Raw genomic sequence first — 14652 nt, forward strand, 5'->3', positions numbered from 1 at the left:
CCTGGGGCTTGAACTCAGGGCATGAGCACTGTCCCTTGAGTTCTTTTTGCTCAAGGCTAGTGCTGTACCTCGTGGAGCCATAGCTCCACTTCCAGTTTTTAGATGGTTCATTGGAGATAAGACTCTTCACTGACTTTCCTGCCTGGGCTGACTTTGAACCCTGATCCTCTCAGGTCTCAGCCTCCTGAGTAGCTAAGATGACAGGTGGGAGCTGTCATCTGATCGAGTGTGTTTCTAAGAGATTGTATTTAATTTGCCTTGGAATTGGAGTATACAGAGGAGAGTAGAATTCTTTCTTCAAGGTCAGGAATTTCACCTTAAAGATGGGGAAGGATTTGAGGAAGCCACAATCTGTGATCCACAGATGTTGACAGATGTTTGACCCTTTTTTTTGTCAGTTGTAGGGCCTGAACTCTGGGCCTGGGCACTGTCCCTTAGCTCTTCAGCTCAAGGCAAGCGCTCTACCACTTGAGCCACAGTGCTACTTCCAGTTTTTTCTGCTGATGTGGTACTGAGGAATCAAACCCAGGGCCTCATGCATGCAAGGCACGCACTCTACCACTGAACCACCTTCCCAGCCCCGGACGCTTTAGTTAAATAAAAGAAAATGTATTATTATTATTATTATTATTATTATTATTATTATTATTGCCAATCCTGGGGCTTGAACTCAGGGCTTGGACACTGTCCCTGAGCTTGTTTTTTTGCTAAAGGCTAGCACTCTACCACTTGAGCCACAGCACCATTTCCAGCTTTTTCTGTGTACGTGGTACTGAGGAATCGAACCCACGGCTTCATGCCTGCTAGGCAAAGCACTCTACCGAATGAGCCACCTTCCCAGCCTTGTATTATTTATTTATTTATTTATTTTAAATGCCAAATCAGTATTGCAAAGGTCATAGGGTGACAGTTCCCTAAGTCAGGGTAGAGGGTCCATTTCTTCGTGGACCACACTCTTCTTTAGTATGGGGATTGGAACTCTGGGCCTTGAGCCTGGCTGGGCAACCTGAGCCTCACTTCCAACCCCTGATGTCTGATTTCCCCCTCCCTCTTCCCCCCAAAACCTCAAGGAAAATTAAAAATAGAAAAAAGAAATCCACACAGTCAGGGTGGAAAAGGAAGAGGAGAAGACACAACCACACCTTCCTGAGCAGGGGACTAACATCACTTTTGACCTGCTCTCTCGCGCGCTGTCTCTCTCTCTCTCTCTCTCTCTCTCTCTCTCTCTCTCTCTCTCTCTCTCTCTCTCTCTCTCTCTCTCCAAAGGGGTTGGCCATTTCCAGCCCTATACCCCCCACCCCGCACCCCCACATACTAGGGGTGTGTGGGGGTGGGGGGGACAGCTCCTCACCCTCCACCCCCACCCCACCTCCCCAACCCCAGATCTCCCTCCCTCCACTCCCCCCCACACACATAGAACTGCACTGGCCAGCGCGCAGGCGCAGTGCGGGCGTCCCCCCTCCCCCTCCCCCTCCTCCCTCCCTCCCTCCCTCCTCGCAGCCTCCTGGAAGCTGGCCCCCGGGTCGGGGTGGAGGTTTATTTTTTTTTTCCCCTGGCAGGATCATCATCCTCGGAGGCGGAGGAGGAGGAGGAGGCTCAGACTGGGCGTGGAGCGGCAGATCAGGCTCACCCACCCCTCCTCCCCCCAGTTCCACACGCAGGTAATATGGGGGGGGAGTGGAGGGAGGGAAGGGGGGAGGGAGGGAGGCTTAGAGCCTGGACCAGCCTTGGGAGCAGAGATGCTTTTTTATTTATTCTTTTAATTTAAAGGCTAGGGTCGCCCCGCCCCCTTTGCAAATCTCATCTCCGCTGCACCCCTGGGGGAGAAGCTACCACCCCCCCCACCATCACCCACACCCCAACTTCTCCCCTCACCCCCCCACCCCCCAGGAAATCTGGCCACTGGCTTGGGGTAAAGGTCAGAATCACCTCTCTCCTTGCCCACCCCCCCTCTCCCTCTCTCCCTCTCTCTCTCTCTCTCTCTCTCTCTCTCTCTCTCTCTCTCTCTCTCTCTCTCTCTCTCTCTCTCTCTCTGACAGCTTTGGGGCTGGTTTTTTGGTTTTTTTTTTAACCTTCAGGTGAACCAGGTGCCTGTTGGCCTCCTAGGGAGAGGGAGGTCGGTGGTCAATGTCAAATACCCACTTTAGCTGGATGGGGTGTTATTTTTGTGCTTTTAGTTTTGTTTTCAAGAGAAAAAATAATACTAAGCACCAAGAATCACATTTGTCCTCCCTTTCCTTGCCTCCCCGCTCTGCGATTCTTGAACGCCAAGGGAGTGCCTGCCTTGACATGTTATTTTTGTCTGAGATTATTCCTGGCCAATAGAAGGGTTTGTAGACATCTCTTCTTCCCTCCACAACAGCCCCCCATAGAAGGAGATAAAACAAGGAGTGTTGGAGGAGGAGAAAAAGGAGGAGGAGGAGGAGGAGGAAGAAGAAGAAAGGCCGGGTATGGCAGGCTCCTCCCCTCTCCCAGGATGGAGCCCCACTCTGCTTGGGGGAGAGGGAGGAGGTGTGGGGGCCCGGTAGAGGCTAACACAGCCCTGTGCCCTTCTGGCCTCCTTGGAGGGGAGGAGAGAGGGGAAGGTGGTGTGAGATGGCAGGAAGGGTCACATCCAGGCTTTCTTTGCCCCCACTCCACTCAGAGTGGGATGGGAAGTTCCCAGGGGCTGAGGACCAGGCCTGGATGTGATGTCACCCACGTGATGTGAGGTAGTGATCATGGCCCCCTGGGCAGGGTTTGCCCAGGTCTGTGATGCTGAAGCATCTCATGCCTCCCTGGGGGCTTGGCTTCCTGGGGAAGGAGGCCTGCTGGGACCTTCCAATCTGCACCTTGGCAAAATATAGCCAATTTCCTAGGCAGGTGGTCAGAGAGGTACACAGCCAGGCCTGGAAACCTTGCACAGAGGGATTGATATGGGCTTCCTAAAGATAACACTGAAAGCAGATTTGACTTGTGTCCTCCGTCGGACAGCTACGTAGCAGAGCTGATGATCCGTGAGCACAACATGCAAGGGACCTTACATGCATGGGTAGGGTACGCACGCCTGTGCACATGGGAATACAGACTGTGTGCACACATGCACACATGTTATAACGCACACAGCCATGTAGGGTGCATGTGTATGTATACACACAAATGTATACGCATACAAACAATGTACATTTATATAAAGGATACGTATTTATATATGCACACAAATGCAACACATAAGTAAATGTTTAAGCAGTGTACATCTGTGTATGCACACATATGCAACACACATGCATGTGTAAGGTGTGTGGGCGCATGAGCATACACAATTCATGCATGTATGCACACAAATGCATGTATACGTGCAAAATTATAGTACATAGTCTATTTTAGAGCCATTACAGTCAAGTCCCACATTTTCCAGAACTTTTTTCTTTTTTGCCAGTCCTGGGGCTTGAACTCAGGGCCTGGACGCTGTCCCTGAGCTTCTTTTGCTCAAGGCTAGCACTCTACCACTTGAGCCACAGCACTTGGCTTTTTCTGTGTATGTGGTACTGAGGAATCAAACCCAGGGTTTCATGCATGCTAGGCAAACACTCTACCACTGAGCCACTTTCCCAGCCCAGAACTTTTTTTTTTCAAGGCTGGTGCTGGGGCTTGAACTCAGGGCCTAGGTGCTGTCCCTTACCTTTTTGACACAAGGTTAGGGCTCTATCATTGGAACCACAGTTCCACTTCCGGCTTTGGGGTGGTTAATTGCAGAAAAGAGTCTCAAGGACTTTTCTGCCTAGGCTGATTTGAACCGTGATCCTCAAAGCTAAACCTCCTGAGAAGCTATGGTTACAAATGGGAGCCACCGGTGCGCTTTGACAACCATTCATTTTCATAATCATCTGTTCCAAAGGCACAGAGACAGTGGAGTGACATGTGTAATATTTGAGCAATTAAGTATTCATACACATTTAAATTCCAGAAAAAAAAAAAAAAGCTACTGAGCTTGGGTATGTAGCTCCATAGTAGAGGACCTGCTGAGCGCACAGGAGACCTTGTGTTGGATTCTGAACCCCAACGTCTCCTCCCCTCCCCTCAGAAAAAATTCCCATAAACAAAAGAATTGTTATTTGGGCCTTGGTGAACTATTCTGTATTATTTTCTTCCTAGGGTTTAAAAACATTTTCGATTATCTGAATGGGAATTATTTTGTGGCTTCTTTGGGATAGTTAAACATACAGCTAAGTATAAGAAATGAAGACAATGGCAGAGTAGAAAATAAAAGCCACACTGGTCACTGGTAGCTCACGCCTTTAATCTAAGCTAGTCAAGAGGCTGAGATCTGAGGATCAAGGTTCAAAGCCAGCCTGGGCAGGGAAGTCTTTGAGATCATGTCCAATTAACCACCAAAAGCCAGAAGGGAAGCTGTGGCTCACATGGGAGAACTCTAGCCTTGAGCAAAAGCAGCTCAGGGACAATGCCTAGACCTTCAAAGCCAAACCCTAGTGCTCCCATTAAAAAATCAAAATGAAAAATTGTGATTCTGTTCTGCCAAGTTGGCTATTGAGCTAGGAGACTGACATACCAAGGAAAGTGAGAGACGTTTTTTTTTTTTTTGGTCGATCATGGGTTTGAACTCTGGGCCTGGGCGCTGTCCCTCAGCTCTTCAGCTCAAGGCTGGCACTCTACCACCTGAGCCACAGCGCCACTTCCTGTTTTCTGGTGGTTCATTGGAGAAAAGAGTCTCATAGACTTTCCTGCCTGGGCTGGTTTTGAACCGTGATCCTCAGCTCTCAGCCTCTTGAGTAGCTAGGAAGACAGGCGAGAGCCACTGGTGCCTGGCTTCTTTTTTCTTTTCTTTCTTTCTCTTTTCTTATGGTGAGACTGTAGTTCTCAGGATTCCAAATACACTCGTTCTTACTCCCATGGTGTAAACCAAGCTCCCAGCCTGGTCAGCCAGTTCTCCTCCAGACCCAGTGTTGCTGAAAACTGTGGAGTGGGAATTCAAATTTCAGAGGCTCTAATTACTTGATAGAGACTCTTTTCTTGGGTCTTCAAGCCCAAAGGTAGCAGGTGCAGGGGGCGGCTCCGTTTATGAATGCTTTGAAGTAGTGCTTGTGGAAAAGAGATCCTTGGGCTAATGAGGTGGAGATTTTTACCAGGCAACTATGTCAGACATCAAGAATATGCCTTTTGTAAGCGGTATGGAGGATGGAGGATGGGGAGCCCCCGAAAACACAGGAGAGGATTTTCCAAAATGATAAGCGTCAACCCAGTCAACCCAGTGCCACAATCCTTTCCTGTTTTATTCTTGTATCAAGACCATGTTCCAGGGCTGGGAAGGAGGTCAGTGGTCAAATGCTTGCCTAGCATGCATGAAGCCCTGGGTTCGATTCCTCAGTACCACATACACAGAAAGAGCTGGAAGTGGCGCTGTGGCTCAAGTGGTAGAGCACTAGCCTTGAGCAAAAAGAAGCTCAGGAACAGTGCCCAGGCCCTGAGTTCAAGACCCAGGACTGGCAGGAAAAAAAAAAGAATATCTTCCACCAGGACACAACATACTACTTTGCCCTATTTTTTCCTTCCTTCCTTCCTTCCTTCCTTCCTTCCTTCCTTCCTTCCTTCCTTCCTTCCTTCCTTCTTCCCTCCTCCCTCCCTCCCCACTAACTCCCTTCTTCCCTCCCTCCCCCTCCCTCTCCCTCCTTTCCCTTCCTTCCTTCTTCCCTCCCTCTCCCCTTCCTTCCTTCCTTCCTGTCTTCCTTCCTTCTTTCCTTCCTTCCTTCCTTCCTTCCTTCCTTCCCTCCTTCCCTCCTCCCCTCTTTCCTTTTCCTTTCTTTCCTGTCGTTTTTCTTCTTTGCCAGTCTTGGGGTTTGAACCTGGGCCTGGGCTCTGTCCCTGAGGACTTTAGCTCAAGGCTACTGCTCTTCCACTTGATCCTGCAGCTCCATTTTCAGCCCCATCCCCACCCCCCTACAGTTAATCGGAGCTGGTTTTAAACGGTGATCTCAGCCTCTCTCAGGTGCTGGGATTACAGGCATGAACACCAGTGCTCTATCTTTGTGTTCTATTTCTGAAGAAGGAATATTGCTTTCGTAAGGGATCTTTTAAGTTGAAATTCTGATAGGTGGATCGTGGCATCTACTGTACAGTTTTAACGCTGACTTCATTTCCTGGTCCTGAAGATCAGAAATCTGTGCATGTTTTCAGAGAACAGCATGAGACCCATCTGCTTGGGTCAGATTTTTCCACATTCACATGAAGATTTATGGGGTGGTAACTTCTGTCAGTACAGCCAAAGATAATTCTGTTCGGTTTTTCTCTGCCATTTGGAATCCACATTATATTTTAGTGTACTCATGAAAATATAGTAATAGAAATACACACACACACACACACACACACACACACACACACACACACACACACACAGAGGATTCTTTTCAATGCTATCATGAAGACATTCCCCTCACTTTGTAAAATCTCTCACCTCTGTTTTGTTTGGGTAGCATCCACTCATATTTTTGCCATAATACACTCTGTTTATCCACAGTTTTCCTTCCCACAGATGCCACGAAGATACAAGAGCTACAGTTGGCTTTTGGAGAAACTATTCTTGTCTGACTAAAATAGAGAGTAATGATTCCTTTTTTCCCTTCCAATGAAGATAGGTTGTTCTTTCCCCCTTGACTTTAAATTCTCTCTCTCTCACACACACACACAATTTAACTTGTCTGTTTGTGAGTTCACGTATCTCTGTTGTTGTTGGTGGTGGTGGTAGTAGTGGTGGTAGTGGTGAACTCTGGGCCTGAGCACTGCCCTTGAGCTTTTCAGCTCAAGGTGAGTGCTCTACCACTTGAGCCACAGCACCACTTCTGGTTTTCTGGTGGTTCATTGGAGAGAAGAGTCTCATGATCTTTCTTGCCTGGGTGGCCTTGAACTGCGATCCTCAGATCTCAGCCTCCTGAGTAGCTAGGATGACAGACGTGAGCCACCAGTGCCCAGCAGAATTTTTTTTTTGGGGGGGGGACCAGGATTAAAGGCATGAGGTACCAATGCTCAGCATTTCAGTGATTTTAATGAAATACGGTGAATGGAGAGCGTGGTGACTGGGTTGTAATTTTGGTAAGTGATGTCCATTGTGTGAAGAATCAGTGATAACAGAGCCAAAGTGAACTTGTCACACGTTGAATTGATGCATCGTAATGTTTCCATAAGTCTACGCTTTCCCAGAGGGATTTCAGACTTGGCTTCCACATAGATGAACAGCAACAGGGAAGAAACAAAGAACAAAAAACAAAATCAGTGCAAACATGAGCAGGTGGTGTGTGCAGTTTTGCAGGGACTTTGGGAGTAGACTGTTGATCCTGGGATGTTCCTTTCTTGTTCAGGGATTGCTGCAGATCAGAGAGAGCGAGAAAGGCTACTTTGAACCCAGCTGAGATGTTTGATGTGCTCTCTCTCTCTCTCTCTCTCTCTCTCTCTCTCTCTCTCTCTCTCTCTCTCTCTCTCTCTCTCTCTCTCCTAAAAGTTAGGTAAATGATAAGCCACCAAGACCTTAACAGGCATATTGGAAGAATCCAACAATTCATTTTACATTTAACTAGCATCTAATTTAATTGGTGATTTAAGTATGTCGATATACCTTCACACACACACACACACACACACACACACACACACACACACACACACACACACACACACACACACACACACACACGATCGTATGCTAGGTCCTGTAGCTTACGCTGGTAATCCTAGCTACTCCGGAGGCTGAGATCTGAGGATCTCAGTTGAAAGCCCGACAGGAAAGTCCTTGAAACTCTTACGTCCAGTTAACTACCAAAAAGCCAAAGTGGAGCTGTGGCTCAAGCAGTAGAGCACTAGCCTTGAATAAAAAAGCTCAGATTCAGAGCCCAGGCCCTGAGTTCAAGTCCTTATACTGACACATGCATGCCTGTGAACACACACACACACACACACACACACACACACACACATGATTATAGAAATAACAAAAGATCATTGTATTCTTGCTCCTCTCCTCCTGGTGATGACCCCACCCCAATCACCCAGTATGGCTAAATGTAAAAGTGCTGATTTTTGGCAAACCGGTTATGTTTTTTTTTTTCTTTTTTCTTTTTATTGGTCATGGAGTTTGAACTCTGGGCCTGGGCGCTGTCCCTTAGCTCTTCAGCTCAAGGAAAGTGTTCTACCATTTGAGCCACAGCGCCACTTCCAATTTTCTGGTGGTTCATTGGAGATGAGAGTCTTATGGACTTCCCTGGCTGGGCTGCCTTTGGACCCTGATGCTCAGATCTCAGCCTCCAGAGTAGCTAGGATGACAGGCGTGAGCTACCAGCGCCTGGCTGGTTATGCTTTAAAACACTTCCCCCCCCTCCCCCACCTGCCCTTCCCCCCTGCTTCCCATGCAATCGGAAAGGTGATGCTAGAAGATACCTATGTGTTGATTGAGGGTGGCATATTTTATGCCAATTGGTAAGACCACTACTTCAGAGATCAGACAGGCTCTCTGCTGGCCATTAAAAAATGGCGAAAGTCTTGCATTCCAGTACATTCTTCTGCTGCCAGCTGGCACATTTATTAGGGTGCCAGAATGGATTTCAGAGTGTCACAACAGAAACTGCCATCTTCCAAATCAGGCCTCACCACCCTCACAGAAGCCAAATCCACCTACTTGTTTGAAAACTGCTGCAGAAGGCCTGCTTCGTTTAACCTTTTCCTTTCTTGGTATCTGTGGGCTACTGAAGTCAGGGGCTGATGGCTCCTGCCTGTAATCCTGGCTACTCAGGAGGCTGACATATGAGGATCCTGATTTGAAACCAGCCCAGGCAGGAAAGTCTAGGACTTTCTCTCTAATGAGAGAAAGCAAAAAGCTGAAAGTAGAGCTGTGACTCAAATGGTAGAGTGCTAGCCTTGAGCATAGCCAAGGGGCAGCGCTTAGGCCCTGAGTTGAAGCTTTAATACCAGTACACACACACACACACACACAAACACACGAAACACAAAAGCTTTATGACAGGACAACTCCTCTGCCCATCACCTTTATAATAACAATTTTGAAAATCATGAATCATTGCTGGTGCCAATAGCTCATGCCTGTCATCCTAGCTATTCAAGAGGCTGAGATCTGAGGATCACAGTTCAAAGCCAGACTAAGCAGAAAAGTCCATGAGACTCTTATCTCCAATTAACCACATGTATCTGTCTACCTATGTATGTATGTATGTATGTATGTATGTATGTATGTATATATCTATCTATCTATCTATCTATGTATTTGTCTATCTATCCTTCTTTCTATCTTTGTATGTATGAATGTATGTATCTACTACCTACCTATCCATGTATCTATCTACCTATCTATGTATCTACCTATGTATGTGTATGCATGTATGTGTCCTATCTATCTATCTATCTATCTATCTATGTATATTTGTATGTATGTGTATGTATGTATGTATCTATCTATCTATCTATCTATCTACCTATCTAGCCATGTATCTGTCTACCTATCTATGTATCTACCATGTATCTGTCTACGTATGTATGTATGTATGTATGTATGTATGTATCTATGTATCTATGTATGTATGTATGTATGTATGTATGTATCTATCTATCTATCTATCTATCTATCTATTCTTTTGTGTTGTTCTGGGGCTTGAACTTAAGGCCTGGGTGCTGTCCTTGAGCTTTTTATGTTCAAGGCTAGCGCTCTACCACTCTGAGCCACAGCTCTACTTCTGGTTTTATAATGGTTAATTGGAGATAAGAGTCTCACAAGACTTTCCTACCTGGGCTGGCGTTTAATAGTGATCCTCAGATCTCAGCCCCATAAGTAGCTAGGATGACAGGTGTGAACCACAAGAATCTGGACAAACTATTTTAAGAAGGGAGAGTTTGAATACAGGAGAGAGACGGGGTGGGTAGCTGGTTATGATATGTTGTATACATACATGGAAATGTCACAATGAATCTCTCCACCTCCATACAACTAATATGTGCTAATAATGATACATATGTCTGTAATTATACATACATACCTATTCATATTATAATTAGAAAATTCTATCATCATCATTATTAGCCAGCAAGGAAAGATTTGACATGGTGAATTTGGGTGCAGTAATTGCAAACACACAAAACTCCACCAAGTTGAGCAAAACAGATAACAGAATCACTATTGGAAAAATTAGAATTAGTCGGGAGCTGGTGACTCACGCCTGTCATCCTGGCTATTCAGGAGGCTGAGAGCTGAGGATCTTGGATCGAAGCCATCCTGGAAGGAAAGACTGTGAGACTATCATGTCCACTCAACTACCACAAAAGCTGGAAGTGGAGCTCTGGGTCAAGTGGTAGAGAGCTAGCTTTGAGCAAAAGAAGGTCAGGGACAGTGCCCAGGCCCTGAGTTCAAGCCCCAGGACTAGCGCACACACACACACACACACACACACACACACACACACACACACACACACACACACACACACAAAATAGAACTACTGGAAACATTTCAATAAAAATGAACAAGCAAGTCATTGTTGAAGAGGTCAGGAAAGGCCTGATTCTAAAGATAGAATCTGGATTGTCTTTAAAAGACAAGCTATATTTTGAGCGGAGGAAAGTTGGTAGAAGGGAGGTTGAGGGAAATGATTGGTGTACAGAGGGACAGAAAGGGTCAGAGAGGACACAGACTGGTTGCTTAGAGCACAGTGTGGATGTGTTAAGAAGCTGAGGATTAATAGCAGCTATTATTAGACAGCCAATGAGGAGCGAGGCCGGAAAGTTGAAACTGGATATGGAGTAGGTTTGCAAAGAATCCTAGGTCTTCCCCCCCACCCCTGAAGTGTTTGCAAGGATACAAGGAGGACGAGGAGGAGGAGGAGGAAAAGGAAAGAAGCAGCTTCCGTTGCCAAGTGCTGGTGGCTTATGCCTATAATCTTAGGTACTCAGGAGGCTGAGATCTGAGGATCACAGCTTCAAGCTAGCCCAGGCAGGACAGTTTGTGAAACTCTTATCTCCAGTTAACCACCAAAAAGCCGGAAGTGTGGCTTGAATGGTAGAGTGCTCAGGGACAGCACCCAGGCCCTGAGTTCAAGTCCCAGGACCTGGTGTGGGGGGGGGGGAGGATGGGGAGAAAAAAAGCCGGAAGTGGCGCTGTGGCTCAAGTGGTAGGGGCTAGACACCGCCCAGGCCTAGAGTTCAGCCGGACTGACAAAAAAAAAAAAAAAGCCTAATCAATATTTCAAAGACAATAACAATAATATTTAATGACCAAAGGGGAGTTTGATGGCAGAAAAGGCAATTCAAGACTATTCCTAAAGCTAGCAGATGCCAGAGTCTCATGACTGTCATCTTAGCTACTCAGGAGTTTGAGATCTTAGGATCGCAGTTCAAAGCCAGCCCAGGCAGGAAAGTCTGTGAGACTCTTTTCTCCAATGAACCACCAGAAAATGGGAAGTGGTGCTGTGGCTCCAAATGGTAGAGCACTCACCTTGAGCAAAAGAACCTCAGGGAAGAAAAAAAGCTATTCCTTGGCTCCTACCTAGCTAAGGAAGTAGAATAATGGTAGCATATCCCAAAACATGAGGGCGAGGAAAGCGTAAGTAAGGAGAGGAAAAAAATCTGTTTTAAGCTGAAACATAGCTTGAAGTGGAAATGTCCCATAAGCCTTTGGGGAATATAGAATATCCAGATTCTGGTGCTAGGAGTGAGAATGTCAGGGAACCTCCCCCCCCCCCATGATGCCTAGTAGCTGATGGGAGGGGAGGGGGGCTTTTTAGAAAAAGGAAGCAGTAAATAGAACTGAACAGTTGGCTTTCCAGATGGTGCCAGGGAACAGAATTGCATTGGGTTTCTGGGCCACGGTTTAAGAGGTTTGGCAAGGGACCAAGATGTCAAGAGTCAAAAAAAAAACCTTTTTCTCTTCTCCCATTTCTCTCTCTCTCTCTCTCTCTCATCTTTTGGAGGGAATAGGGAAGAGGAACCAAAAAAGAAATGTACTCATTCATTACCTGACTTATGTAACTTTAACTCCTCTGCATGCCACCTTTATTATAATAATATATATTTTTAAAAAGCGTGACATTTTCCCTACTCAACAATATATAACTGGGCACTGGAGATTCAAGTCTATACTCCTGAGATCTGACGATCATGGTTCAAAGCCAGGCCAAGCAAGGAGGAAAGTCCATGAGACTCTTATCTCCAATTAACCTCCCAAAAAGTTGGAAGAGGGGCTGTGGCTCAAGTGGTAGAGCACCAGCCTTGAATGAAACAGCTAAGGAAAGTGCTCAGGTCCTGAGTTCAAGCCCCAATCCCCAGTACCAGCACACACACACACACACACACATACACACACACACACACACACACACACACACACACACACATAACATACTTTTCTGTGTCAGTAGATACCCACATTGCTACATTGTCATTTGAATTTTTAAAAATTATTTTTATTTTATAAGACAGTGTTGGTTTTTTTTTTTTATGTAAGAAAAGCAATCAGTATGTCAAGATGGGAAATAAAGTTGACTGAGAGTTCAAGCCCCACAGCTGACAAAAAAAATAAAGGAAAAAGTTTAAAAAAAGTTGACTGAGACTAAGGATGAACAGAATGAGAGATGGCTAGAGACGGGAGTGAAAAACCTTCCTTCCTTCCTTCCTTCCTTCCTTCCTTCCTTCCTTCCTTCCTTTCTTTCTTTCTTTCTTTCTTTCTTTCTTTCTTTCTTTCTTTCTTTCTTTCTTTCTTCCTTTCTTTCCTTTCTTTCCTTTCTTTCTTTCTTTCTTTCATCATGGGGCTTGAACTTGGGCCTGGGTGCTATCCCTGAGTTCCTTTTGCTCAAGGCTAGTGCTCTACCACTTGAGCCACAGCACCCCTTCCAGTCTTCTGGTGGTTCATTGGAGATAAGAGGCTCACAGACTTTCCTGTCTGGCCTAGTTTTAAACCATGATCCTCAGATCTCAGCCTTCTGAGTAGCTGAAAGTGAAAACCTTTTACGTTATTTCTCCACCTTTGTGACAATCTCTTTTCTATCACTGAATTAGTGCACAGTATTATAATAGAAGTCTAGTCTCTCACAGTAGAGTGAATATACATATGTCTTTTTTTTTTTTCTTTAACTAGACTCGATTATCTGAAGGCATGGATACTTCTCAATCCAAACCATATCCAGTGAAAAAACGGGTGAAAATACATCCCAATACCGAGATGGTAAAATACACCTCTCACTATCCACAGCCCGGGGATGACAGCTATGAGGAAATCAATGAAGACTATGGGAATTTTCTAGAAGAAAACCCCAGGAAAGGGCTGCTGAGTGAAATGAGAAGGAAAGGAAGAACTTTCTTTGGCACGATAGATCCTCAGCCTGTCTCCACAGAAGACACAAGGACCAATGAGATGGGTCGATTCCAGGGCCTGACAGAAAAGAACCTCTTTCAGTCTCGAAAAATGTGGATCGTGTTGTTTGGATCTGCTTTAGCTCATGGCTGTGTGGCTCTCATTACCAGGCTTGTTTCCGATCGCTCGAAGGTTCCATCCTTAGAGCTCATCTTTATCCGTTCTGTCTTGCAGGTCTTATCTGTGTTCGTTGTGTGTTACTACCAGGAGGCTCCCTTTGGGCCTAGGGGGTACAGGTTACGCCTCTTCTTTTACGGGGTATGCAATGTCATCTCGATCACCTGCGCTTACACGTCATTTTCCATCGTTCCTCCCAGCAACGGGACCATCATGTGGAGAGCCACCACCACAGTCTTCAGCGCCATCTTGGCCTTCTTACTCATCGATGAGAAAATGGCCTGTGTGGATTTGGCCACCGTGGTTTGCAGCATCATGGGGGTGTGTCTTGTCATGATCCCCAACATTGCGGATGAGGACAATTCTTCGTTGAATGCCTGGAAGGAAGCCTTTGGGTATACCATGACTGTGATGGCTGGAATGACCACTGCACTTTCTATGATCGTGTATCGATCCATCAGAGAGAACATCAGCATGTGGACAGCCCTGTTTACCTTTGGTTGGACTGGGACCCTCTGGGGACTGTCGACCATGTTCGTTCTTCAAGAACCCATCATCCCGTTAGACGGAGAAACGTGGAGTTACCTCCTCGCCATCTGCGTCTGCTCTACCGTAGCCTTCTTAGGGGTGTATTATGCGTTGGACAAATTCCATCCTGCTCTAGTTAGCACGGTGCAGCATCTGGAGATTGTGGTAGCTATGGTCTTGCAGCTTGTGGTGTTACAGATATTTCCGAGCGTGTATGATGTCTTCGGAGGGGTGATCATTATGATCAGTGTGTTTGTCCTTGCTGGCTATAAGCTTTACTGGAGGAATTTAAGAAGGGAAGACTATCAGGAAATACTAGAGTCTCCCATTAAATGAATATAGGGTTCATATTGTCTGGTTAATGTCCACTTATGAACATGTTAACACTGCCATTTTAGTGTTTACCTATAAATGTCATTTGTGTTATATAATTAAGAGAGTGCTATATAATATATAATTAAATATATGCAGATGCAGAAAAATTATTCATCTTAATATATTTGAGGATAAATATTAAATAAGAGATAATATCATGAGTCTCGTGTCTTTGCAGTTATTAACATAAAGGTAATGTGTGGCTGGGCGCTGATGGTTCACACCTGTAATCCTAG

At 45.8% G+C, this 14652-nt stretch overlaps 1 protein-coding gene across 1 annotated transcript; it reads left to right on the plus strand.

Annotated features, from left to right (window-relative positions):
• The first annotated feature begins 1503 nt into the window (after positions 1–1503).
• Slc35g2 (solute carrier family 35 member G2) lies at positions 1504–14547 on the plus strand. The gene is made up of 2 exons (XM_070005283.1): positions 1504–1661; positions 13121–14547. Exon 2 carries the CDS (start codon positions 13139–13141, stop codon positions 14375–14377), a length of 1239 nt encoding a protein of 412 aa, XP_069861384.1. The 5' UTR covers positions 1504–1661; positions 13121–13138; the 3' UTR covers positions 14378–14547.
• Positions 14548–14652: the final 105 nt, after the last annotated feature.

The sequence above is a fragment of the Dipodomys merriami genome, unplaced genomic scaffold (genome assembly GCF_024711535.1).
Source record: "Dipodomys merriami isolate MVZ:Mamm:240054 unplaced genomic scaffold, mDipMer1.0.p SCAF_68, whole genome shotgun sequence".
NCBI lineage: Eukaryota > Metazoa > Chordata > Mammalia > Rodentia > Heteromyidae > Dipodomys > Dipodomys merriami.

Bases quoted from the DNA above. Each gene is read 5' to 3' on its own strand.
- Slc35g2 (XM_070005283.1), top strand. From the start codon at position 13,139: ATGGATACTTCTCAATCCAAACCATATCCAGTGAAAAAACGGGTGAAA.